This window comes from Aplysia californica, unplaced genomic scaffold, assembly GCF_000002075.1.
Source record: "Aplysia californica isolate F4 #8 unplaced genomic scaffold, AplCal3.0 scaffold00942, whole genome shotgun sequence".
Classification (NCBI taxonomy): Eukaryota; Metazoa; Mollusca; class Gastropoda; order Aplysiida; family Aplysiidae; genus Aplysia; species Aplysia californica.
The window spans coordinates 139,019-150,267 of NW_004798212.1; the positions used below are offsets into that span (position 1 = coordinate 139,019).

The following is an 11,249-nucleotide window of genomic DNA, read 5'->3' on the forward strand; positions in this document are numbered from 1 at the left end:
GTGACTGCCAAGTGTCGCAAGATGGAGGACAGCTTGTTTGGAATGCAGGTGTGCAAACAGGTTGACAACAATGATGATTTTTAAGTAAGTCATCATTATTTGCTCTCCCCCCCAAATGTCGGTTCTGTATAATCAGAGGAACCACATGGTGTTAGAGGAAGAAAATGCTGTGTTGGGGGTTGCATAACTGTCTGATCATAACTTGTAGCACCGAGCAGTAAACATCATAAACTGACTGATGACGAGTCTGTGCACTGCTGACGCCAGTGTCCGTGCTTACCTGACCATGTCCCTGTCCCGTGTGTATCCTCTCCTCGCCATTATTATAGAAGCAGCACTTTTCACTTGTAATAGTTCTTTTCATTTTGCCCTTAAGAAGTTGTTCACAGATTAAAGTGGAGATTGATACTCTTCCTTCTCTCTTCTTGAAGAATAGGCCTAGAATCTAGATCTAGGTCCCTAGGCTAGGTCCTAGGTTGGACTTGCTACACTTGTAACTTGTTGATCATCCACATGATGCCTCACTGATACTGATATAAAGTAAGCAGTGGCTATTCTCATCCGGGGTGAGAATAGAAAAACCTCGGGTGAGACTTGCCAGCGTAGGCTATTCTCACCCGGTGCGAAACAAGACCTGATTTTCCTCATTTTGGCTATTCTCACCCGCCCGGAAGTTCTCGCAAGATCTACTCCTCCCCTCTTCTCTCTCTCTCTGTTTCTTTCTGAATACTGTCTATCGGTGTGGACGATCAAATTGACCAAAACAAAGTTAAAAAATGATGTTAAAACACAAAAGTAAATTAATTTGGTTGTCTACAAAGATGCTACGACTTTTCGAATCGAGCCGAACTACGCGGGTCGCCATTTTGTTTTGTTCTCTCTCTTTCACTCTCTCACTCTCTCTCTCTCCACTGCCCACAGTCAAAATTGTACGCTTTTAGTAGGCTACAAGTACAGTTGTAATGGAACGTTTGTTCACAGCACAGAATTCTACAATTTTTCTCTTATCACAGTGTAGAATTCTGTGGTTTAGGGTGAACGCAAAATTTGTTGACACGCGCACTGGGTGAGAATAGCCACAAGACCCGCCTGCACTATTCTCACCCCGGGTGAGAATAGAGGTGGCCTTTTGGAATACTGTCTATCGGTGTGGATGATCAAATTGATAAAAGCCAAGAAAAAATTACGTTATAGCACAAAAGTAAGCTAATTTGATCGTCTTCAAAGATGCTATATATGGCTATTTCACTGTTCAAATCGAGCCGAACTACGCGGGTCGCCATTTTGTTTTGCCCGGAAGTTCTCGCAAGATCTACTCCTCCCCTCTCTCTCTCTCTCTGTCTTTTTCTGAATACTGTCTATTGGTGTGGACAATCAAATTGACCAAACAAAGTTAAAAAATGATGTTAAAACACAAAAGTAAACTAATTTGGTTTTCTACAAAGATGCTACGGCTATTTAACTTTTCGAATCGAGCCGAACTACGCAGGTCGCCATTTTGTTTTGACCGGAAGTTCTCACGCTACTCCTCTCTCTCTCTGAGCTCTCTCTCTTTCTCTCTCTCTCTCTCCACTGCCCACAGACAAAATTGTACGCTTTTAGTAGGCTACAGTTGTAATGGAATGTTTGTTCACGGCACAGAATTCTACAATTTTTCTGTTATCACAGTGTAGAATTCTGTGGTTTAGGGTGAACGCAAAATTTGTTGGCCTAGATCTAGGCTATAACGGTGAACGCGCACCGGGTGAGAATAGCCAAAAGACTCGCCTGCACTATTCTCACCCGGGGTGAGAATAGAGGTGGCCTATTATAAAGTAACTGGCCCACTCAATAGGCCTAATAGCTGCTGAGGACTGAATTTGTTGTGCATTATATACCCCATGTGATGTTTGCAAATTTAGAGTAATACTAAAGCTACTCAAACATTACTAATTACACTGGACTGAGGCTACTGTATTGTTAATGTTGATATAATTTTGTGGATAGAGGATTGAATAGATTATATTTATTTTACGAAGTGGCTAGCCGTACTAGAGATCTAGTATCATTAGAGATCTAGTAATTATTCAGGTTTAAAATACATGCATGTCAGTTTGCAAGGCACCTTTTGGTTTCGTCTGAAATACACATTTTTATACCTTTGGTATTGCAAACTAAAATTTTATTTACAATTCAGAGCTATCATTATTAAGTACGGCTAGCCTGCCAGTCTAATCTAGCGGTCCTTAAGTACGGCTAGCCAAGCAGTCCAGCCGTACTTATTTTAGGCCCTTTTAGAAACCTGCTGTGTACACAGGTCTATTCAGGGGCTCTCGTGGCCTAGAGGTAAAGGTGTTGGCCTCTCATTCAAAGGTTCCAGGTTTGAATCTGGGTGGCTACCTAAAAATTTTCTTCTCTAAACTTGTCTACTTTCACCTTCTTTCCTGCTTTTTAGCAATGTTCTGTCGTCTGCTTTCGACTCCTCTTTCTGCCCCCACCCCCTCACCTCCTTTGCCCCCTCCTCTGGGCTCCTGACTCTTTCTGCAGCCTTTCCACTGTTACTCCTTTGCTCCTTCCTACTGCACTGTCTTTCAGCCACACCCCTGATCTTCTGGTAGGAAAGATCTACACCTTGCCTTCTCGGACAAGGGCAAAAAATCTCGGAGGGCCCTGTGCAAGTTGCGCACGTTAAAGATCCCTTGGTGGTCTAAAATCGATAAGAGTAGGCTTCTGCTGCCACCCGGGCAAAATTCAAAATTTCAGGCCTACCAACTGAAAAAGTTTAATGTGTCGTGCATGCTCATATGACCTTTTGCAGATTGCGAGCGCCGTAAAACACTTTTACTCCCCCCCAAAAAACCAAAAAAAACCCCAGGTCTATTGAGGTTTAAAATTATGCACTGTCAGTAAGGCACCTTTTGGTTTCATCTCAAATACAAATACTTTAGGTATTACCAGGTAAAAGTTTGTTTACAATCCAGTAGGCCTATTTTTTTGCTGTTTGTCAGTCTAGCCATCATTATTGAACGGCTAGCCCAGCCGTCTAGCTGTCATTAAGTACAGCTAGCCTCTTCCTTTATTTTATTTTCGGTGAGGGCAGATCTAGATCTAGTTTTATAAAAAAATTATGACCATGTTGTTGTTTTTCTTGTCTTTTAATTATAAAACTGTTTGTCCAGTTTTTGTCTTTTTTGACTCATATACTCGGTTGAATTTATAAGAAGACTTTCTTTGAGATGTTCCCCGACCAGGTCTTGGCATATTATTAATTATGATTCATATAAATATGTTCCTTGGTATCGCGAATGAGTGTTCTGGACTGAATATATATGTTTGAAGGAGAACAGTTTGAGTTAATGTGGCTGCTTGATGGGTACTTCATTAGACATTATATAAAAGGTGGGAAACGTTGCACTTCAAGCTTAGATATTTGTTCAGTGTTGCTCTTGATAATATTGACCTGATTTTCTACTCGTTCTTTTTTTCTGATCAACAGATCCCCATGGAATATAAAATATAACCACGGATTTTCAGGGGATAAGGAGAACCAACAGAAACATTCCAACAGTTGTCATACATTCCTCAATGCAAATGCAAGACACTGCTGACCATTGTAAAAAGGCCAGCAAAGATGTCAGTGTGCAAAAGGTAACACAGTTTATTGTTTTGACTTTGTTTTTGTTTTAATTCCCATAAGCTTTTTATTTTTATTTGTTTCTTTTTTAAAGAAAGGAGAAAATTTGGAACCAGGCACTAGTTGAACTGGATGAAAGGGAATTTAATGAAGGAGCTTGTAGCAGAAGAGAACAAATTATCGCTTTCTCCAACATGATGTGCTATAGTCTATGTTTGTAAACAAACTTAATTTGTTAGATCCTGGTGTCATTTGAAGAAAAATCCGAAATTTAGGACTTTCATGAATCTCATGTTTTTATTTTCATAATTTTTATATGTTTAGCAGGAATGCAGTGTGTGTTAAAATTTCTTTAGTCTTAACACTTCCTTTTATTGTTTGTTTTTTCTAAAGTTCCCCAGATTTCAGTTTCAAAGGTTATTCCTGTTTTTTTTTCTACACAGACATTACTGTAAATAGTAGCTTAGAAAAGACAAGTCCGGTTGGCTGAGGAGAAAGAAAAGCCAATATGGCCACGAGTGACGCAGAAATGGAGATGGAGCAGCTGCAGCTCCAGATAGAGCAGCTGAAAAGTTTGGTGAGGGAGAGGGATGAGGCACTCCAGAGCAAGGAGAAAGAACTTCAGGTACATAAATGGCTGTAGTTGTTATTGTTGTCGTAGAATTATACTGCTTTGAAGCAAGTTTCCATTGTGACGTCTATTATAACTTTGACCTGAAGTGGAAAATGTGTTTGTTTTTGTTGGGCACTGTCCAGGAAGGTCTGAAAGTCTTGTTCATTGTCAGTAGCACTTTAGGAACCAGCAGTGTACATGATCTTTATATTTCTGTAAAACACAATTTTAGATTTACTTCAAAATGCTGATGTGTGTTGTACTATAAGTTCTGAACTTGGGTGGGGTCCTGGATATTTGAGGTTAAAATTTATTCACATTGTCAAAAGCATTTTTTCTTGAACAAAGCTTTGTGTCTTGGCAGGGGCTAATTGCTCTGCCCTTTACATGGTATTGTATCGAGTAGGATTTTTGAAGCAGGATCTATGACTTTGACAACAGCAGCAGTAGAAATAGCCACACCAGCAAAAAGAGAACTCGTATGAAGTAAAAATATTGAAGATCAAGGTGCCTTAACTAATTAAGTATGTTAATTAAATGATCCCCGCCTTAAAGTGTGCTGTCAGAGGTTGGTGCTTTATATGCTTATTATGTGCACGATTGTTCAACAGGACACCAACTCCAAGATGTCCAAGTTGAGGCTCCAGGCGAAGGCAAAGTCTGTCAAGAAGGAGAAGGCAGCACAGCAGGAGGCGAAGAAAGAGACAGAAGCTGTGGAAAAAACAGTAAGATCTATCCTCCATATGTTTAACTCTCCCCCCATGTTGCCAGTCTTTGCTGTTTTCATATCTGTATTAGGAGTCAGTTGAAGGGTTCCATGAAGGGAACTGAAAAAACAACAACTTTGTCTTATTTCTTTTTTATAGGGGACGGGAACGACCATCCTCTTTGTAAATTATATTTAATTGCATATTACACAAATTTTCTCATTTGGTTTGGTTCTATAGGAGATGGACTTTGAAGTCAGAGGTCCCGCCACTTGAATAACCTTTCACTGTTTCAAGAAGTGTTTAGCAAACATAATTGTGCATTTTTCTTTCTTTTTCGTCTACAGGAGACCCCAGAGGAGGGAGCCACGGCCCAAGAGGAAGGCTCGTCGTCAGGCGGCGGTCAGGCCAGCCGTGCCAAAGCGGTGCTGTTAAAGCGGAAACTGGAGGAGAAGGATCGACTGATCGCGGAGAAGGAGGAGGTGATCAAGGTCAGGGAGGGTCAGCTTGAGTCGAAAGAGCTGGTGCTGGCGGAGCGAGACAACCGCGTGCGCGAGCTGACGGAACAGTTGGAAGAGAAGACGGTGGAGATGGAGAAACTTCAGTCAGTTGCTGGCGGTGGTGGGGCAGGCTTTGGGGATGAACAGGTTTGTAGGCATTGCTGATTTTTTAATTTTAAAAAATTAGTTTAGTGAGAGTTTAATGGCACTTTCAACACAAGTAGGTCATATAAGTGGTGGAGATTAGAAGTGTTACTAGAGTAACATACAAAGAAAAAAAAAAGAAAGATGAGTATTGATAGATGTTTGGCAAGAAAGAAGGAGCATATCAAACGAGAGCTCATACCAACCACCCATATTGCTGCTTGGAAATCTAGAGAAGAGGTTGACCTTGTCATTTCAGTCTTGTATTAAAGTTGTGAAATCCTCACATGAAATTAAAAAAGTTCTATCTGTACTGTGGGTACTTCTGAGATATTGGATTTCATAGTTTATGAATTTTGAATGCAAAAGCTGATAGAACCTTTATCATGTGTACTTTTCTTGGGGCGGAGTTGTCATTTCAGATCGGAACAAACATAACTTGAAACATCCACAAAGTGAAGACAGAACCCTTTTAATTTCATACAACAAATGCTTTGATTGATTGAATATGTTTTAAGCCCTTTTCAACGCAGTTGAAATGAAACAGGAGACAGGCTGCTTGGACCTGGGGTCTGAGTTTGATAGTGCATCTCAATGAAAAGACAGAAGTACTTGTCCCAGTGTAGGAATTGAACTTATTTCGTTGGTATGCACAGTTGCTGTACACCGCAGATGCTGTTTGGTAGTGTTTTAAATGCCTTATTGTTTAGGAAGAATTGCATCTTGTCAACCTTTTGTCTGTTTTTTTTTTTTTTCCCGAACGGCTGTTAAGAGAGTTTATTGCTTTCTTTTTGTTTCCATTTTTTAAATTGAGCATGTTATGATCTTTCTTTGTGTACTCCTCCAGGGTCAGATTCAAGAAATGTATGCACAAATGGTGTATAAAGATAGAAGAGTGATGGAGCTCAATGCCAAAATCTTGGAGCAAGACAAGAGAGTGATGGATTTACAGGAGTTTGCCGGGGAGAAAGATCAAGTCATTCGGGGACGTGATAAAGTTGTTGAGGTAAGTGCTTTGATAAATGTCAAGGTGCGGTTTGTGAAAAAAAAAACTTTGGTATTAGTGACTGAAAATTCTCGTTTTACCTCCTGTGACATAAATATGTAGGAAAGAAGAGACGAGTATACTTTTCTTTGGTCTTTTCAATATGCGAATTGTCTCCCATCTTCATATTCCTTTTCTTCTTCAAGTGTAAGATCTGATACAGATATCAGCAGTCTTGGTCTGCAGTTCATTTCTCAGCTCAGCTATTCTCCAAAAAAACCTACATTAATCCTGTCTCCCCCATGACAAGTTTGTGAGATGATACTGGTATTAAAGATCATGTTCAAAGTTGTTTTTTTTCATTCTCAGGTTTTACAAATTTCAATAAAAGAGAAAGACCAAGCTATCCAGGACCAGGGTCAGCTGATCACCAAACTGACTGCTCGTGTGGAGTCGACCAATGAGAAAGTGGATGTTGTGACGGAGCAGCTTCGGCACAAGGAGCAGGAGCTCAAGTCGGAGACGGATCGCTTCCACATCAAGCTGACCGAGTCGCAGAAGTACTTTGAGGAAATGCTGCATGACATGGATGTTGAAACAAAGAAGTGAGAACCTTTTTAAAGAAAAAATAAGTTACATAAGCTTTAGTACTTGCATACTCTAACCCTGTACCGTCAAGTACACAAGGCAGAGAGCAGTTGAAACCACGCTTGTCGATGGCATGCTCTGTTATGATACAAAAATTGTTATTGTAAATGTTTTCGCCTCCATCATCACAGTATGTTCTGATCATTATTGAAGCAGTCTGCTTGGACACCCTCTGTCAGGGCCAATGCAGATTGAGTGTTGTACAACCCTGCAGATTTAGTAAAGTGTAAGACCTATTGTAAAAAGATACAACACAAACCAAAAATATAAAAGATTCCTGTTTCCCAAGCCAAAAAGATAAAAGATATCTCTAACACAAACGAAAAAGATAAAAGATATCTCTAACACAAACGAAAAAGATAAAAGATATCTCTAACACAAACGAAAAAGATAAAAGATACTTGGAACAATTTGGCCCCCCAAAAATAAAAGCTACCACCTCTATTCCAGGCTGCGGGCTGTGATAGAAGAGAAGGACCAGGAGCTGGTGACGCGGGAAAACGACCTGCGAGAGCTCATCTCCAAGCATGAGCGCGACATCGAGACCATCATGAAGAAGGAGAACATCGACCTGCAGGACCACGTCATCCAGATGCTGGAAGGGAAGCTGCGGGACTCCAACGATGTGCTCGATGGAAAGGTATGGTTTAAAAAAAAATTGTGTTTTGTGCCCAGGAAGACACTATTTAAGATTATTTAAAAGATGGGCTGCTTCGGCGGTCCAGTGAGGGCTCAGTTGGATACAACATCCCAGTAGACAAATGGAGATACTCTATAGAAAACTTCCCCATTCAGGAATCGGATTCATGTCTTTGGAATGCAGCGGAAGATACATATTGACTTTTTTCTAGCATTGCTGGTCATAGACTTCCTGATGTTGAAGAAAAAATGTAAAACTTCCAAGGCAGGATTTGTGAATACTGATGAGAACAAAGCTCCCTCTCCGTCACTGTCTCTCATTTGTTAGTTTGACGAAACCAATACAATAACCGAGTCTTTCCCTCTGTCAGATCAAAGTGATCTCGGTGCTGCAAAAAGAGAGCGCGGACAAGGAGCGCGACCTGCTGGAGACCCGCGAGACGATGCGACTGCTGAAGGAGAAGCTGCAGGTGACCTCGGAGCAGATGATGCTGCTGCAGGCCAACTTTGTGGACATGGAGACCCAATGGAAGGAAGAGAGGTCGCGGCTGGAGGGCCGGCTCAAGGACACAGTCGAGAAACACGAGACGGAGGTGAGGGGGCTGTGTGGGTGGGTTTGACCAAAGATCGTGTATAACAAGATAGTTCACTCCGCTCTTTGAGCCAATTTAAAAAAGTGTCCTCAAAATTTGGTGGCACCCTCTTTGAAAAAGTGCGGACTTTGCAAACAGAGTTTTCCTACTTGTGGGAAAACAATAAAAGTGAAAGTAACAAACTGTGCTTTTCCTATTCTTCTTCTGGAGAAACAAAAGAGAGCTTCAAAATAAAGACTGCAGCGTCATCTGAGGCAAAGCGCGGGGTTAATAGAACTATCTTATTATGTATGATCTTTGGTTTGACTTAAGGTTTTGGCATATAACTGGTCTCTCTCTCTCTCTCTCTCTCTCTCTCTCTCTCTCTCTCTCTCTCTCTCTCTCTCTCTCTCTCTCTCTCTCTCTCTCTCTCTCTCTCTCTCTCTCTCTCTCTCTCCCCCCCCCCCCCCCTTCCCTTAATAATTCTATAAATAAATTAAAGCTTCGAACTCAGATAGCCGCTGGGACAGAGAAATTAAATTAAATGAGCTCCCAACTCTGATGAACAAAGAATAGAGCAGAAATAAATGTACCTCCTTGTGTCTTTGTCGCCCCAGTTGTCGGAGAAGGAGGTCCAGGTGGCGACGCTGCAGTCAACCTTGCAGCAGTACGAGACGGCCTACAACCAGGCCTCGGCACAATATGGTCAGCTCCAGGAGCACTACAGGCAGGCCCTGGCCGGGAATGTAGACTCGCAGCAGGTGGGTTTGGTGGACACACACACGCTCGCTTTCTCACACGTGTACACACACAAACAGACACACATATATGCACACACACACACACACACTCGCACACATTTGTATCCTCACATGTACTCACACACACTTATACACACACACACTTGTACACACACACATACACACACACAGACTGACACACAAAAGAAATGCACAAAATACTGAAGAATAGTACTTACACATGCTCGCATGCACTATAGCTTTTTATTGCGTAAAGTGTTCCCAGTGTTCTTGGCCTTGTTAACACACATAGGGCATACAAGACAACTTGAAAAATAATGTACAAGACAACTTGAATGATGTACAAGACATTTTGAAGAATGATAGACAAGGCTCTTTGAAGAATGATAGGCAAGACACTTTGAAGAATGGTATACAAGACACTTTGAAGAATGGTATACAAGACACTTTGAAGAATGATAGACAAGGCACTTTGAAGAATGATAGACAAGACACTTTGAAGAATGGTATACAAGACACTTTGAAGAATGATATACTAGACACTTTGAAGAATGATATACTAGACACTTTGAAGAATGATACTGGCTCCTGCTTGCTCTCGTAAGCTTTCTTGTAGCGTGAAGCATTCTCCGTGTCCAATATGTAAAACGTGTGTCCTCAATGACCCTGACCCTGTTTCAGGCCGCGTCGGTGCTGGGTGCCAGCGGTAAGGACCAGAGTGCCGAGGTGGAGGCGTTGAAGCATGAACTGTCGCAGTCGAAGCAGACGGTGGAGAAACTTATTTCACAGGTGAGAGGTTCTTCTAGGCCCGCTGTAGATCCATTACGGTAGCTGCCATCCCCGCCTTAGATCCATAACAGTAGTTGACATCCCTGCCTTAGATCCATAACGGTAGTTGACATCCCTGCCTTAGATCCATTACGGTAGCTGTCATCCCCGCCTTAGATCCATAACCATAGCTGTCATCCCCGCCTTAGATACATAACGGTAGCTGTCATCCCCGCCTTAGATCCATAACCATAGCTGTCGTCCCCGCCTTAGATCCATAACGGTAGCTGTCATCCCCACCTTAGATCCATAACGGTAGCTGTCATCCCCACCTTAGATCCATAACAGTAGCTGTCATCCCCGCCTTAGATCCATAACGGTAGCTGTCATCCCCGCCTTAGATCCATAACCGTAGCTGTCATCCCCGCCTTAGATACATAACGGTAGCTGTCATCCCTGTTGTATATCCATTACGGTAGCTGTCATCCCTGTTGTTTATCCATTACGGTAGCTGTCATCCCTGCCTTAGATCCATTACGGTAGCTGTCATCTTTGTGGTTTGTTTAATGTATTCATTGAATCATTCTAACGTGATAGGATGGGTTCTGTACTTCTTTATATTAGTTATTGTGCTAATGGAAGGAGGTTGTTAACAAATGGACACACCCTTAAGGACTGTGATCCATGTCTGGTCATAGTGGGTGGTTGGAGGTTGTGTGTAGTGCGGGGCCCTTTTTCTTTTCAATTTGTATCTTAGTTCTGTTTATTTTCTTGTCCTACCCCTCTTTCAGCCTTACACATACACACGGCCCCCCAACTCCCCCCCCACCCAATACAAACAAAACAAATCAAAACAACAACCAAACACCCCCCCCGCGAAATCTCCTCTGCCAAAAAAACCCCCAAATAACCCCCAACAACCCCCCCCTTCCCACACACACACACACACACACAAACCCCCTCCCCCTAAACAAAACAAAAAACAAAAAAACTCCTCAGCTATAACAAACTTTAATGGCATTACTGTATTGAAGTTTTATTTCTCTTTAGCTCAAACAACCTCTATGTTCTCCTCAGGTCCAGGAGCTAGAAACTCAGCAGAAGTCATCGCCGGAGGAAGCCAGCAGTGGTGGTAGCGGAGGCAGTAGTGGTGGTGGGGGGAAGAGCGACACCAAGCTGCTCAAGGTAAAGGCACAGATGACCAGCAAGATCAAGGCACTGGAGAAAGAGCTGCAGGAGCTGAGACAGGTAGGGAGTGGAGAGAGAGAGAGAGAGAGAGAGAGAGAGAGAGAGAGAGAG

General features: G+C 42.2%; 1 protein-coding gene across 1 annotated transcript in view; it reads left to right on the plus strand.

Moving 5' to 3' along the window:
* Positions 1–11,249, plus strand: part of LOC101851231 (putative leucine-rich repeat-containing protein DDB_G0290503) — a 12,588-nt gene continuing 1,339 nt past the window's right edge. The window contains exons 1-12 of the mRNA XM_013089393.2: positions 1–84; positions 3,476–3,627; positions 4,057–4,238; positions 4,838–4,951; positions 5,281–5,580; positions 6,425–6,583; positions 6,932–7,167; positions 7,661–7,850; positions 8,221–8,442; positions 9,039–9,182; positions 9,864–9,971; positions 11,028–11,198. Coding sequence (XP_012944847.2) covers positions 4,122–4,238; positions 4,838–4,951; positions 5,281–5,580; positions 6,425–6,583; positions 6,932–7,167; positions 7,661–7,850; positions 8,221–8,442; positions 9,039–9,182; positions 9,864–9,971; positions 11,028–11,198 — 1,761 coding nt within the window. The 5' untranslated portion in view covers positions 1–84; positions 3,476–3,627; positions 4,057–4,121. The remainder of the gene's footprint in view (positions 85–3,475; positions 3,628–4,056; positions 4,239–4,837; positions 4,952–5,280; positions 5,581–6,424; positions 6,584–6,931; positions 7,168–7,660; positions 7,851–8,220; positions 8,443–9,038; positions 9,183–9,863; positions 9,972–11,027; positions 11,199–11,249) is intronic.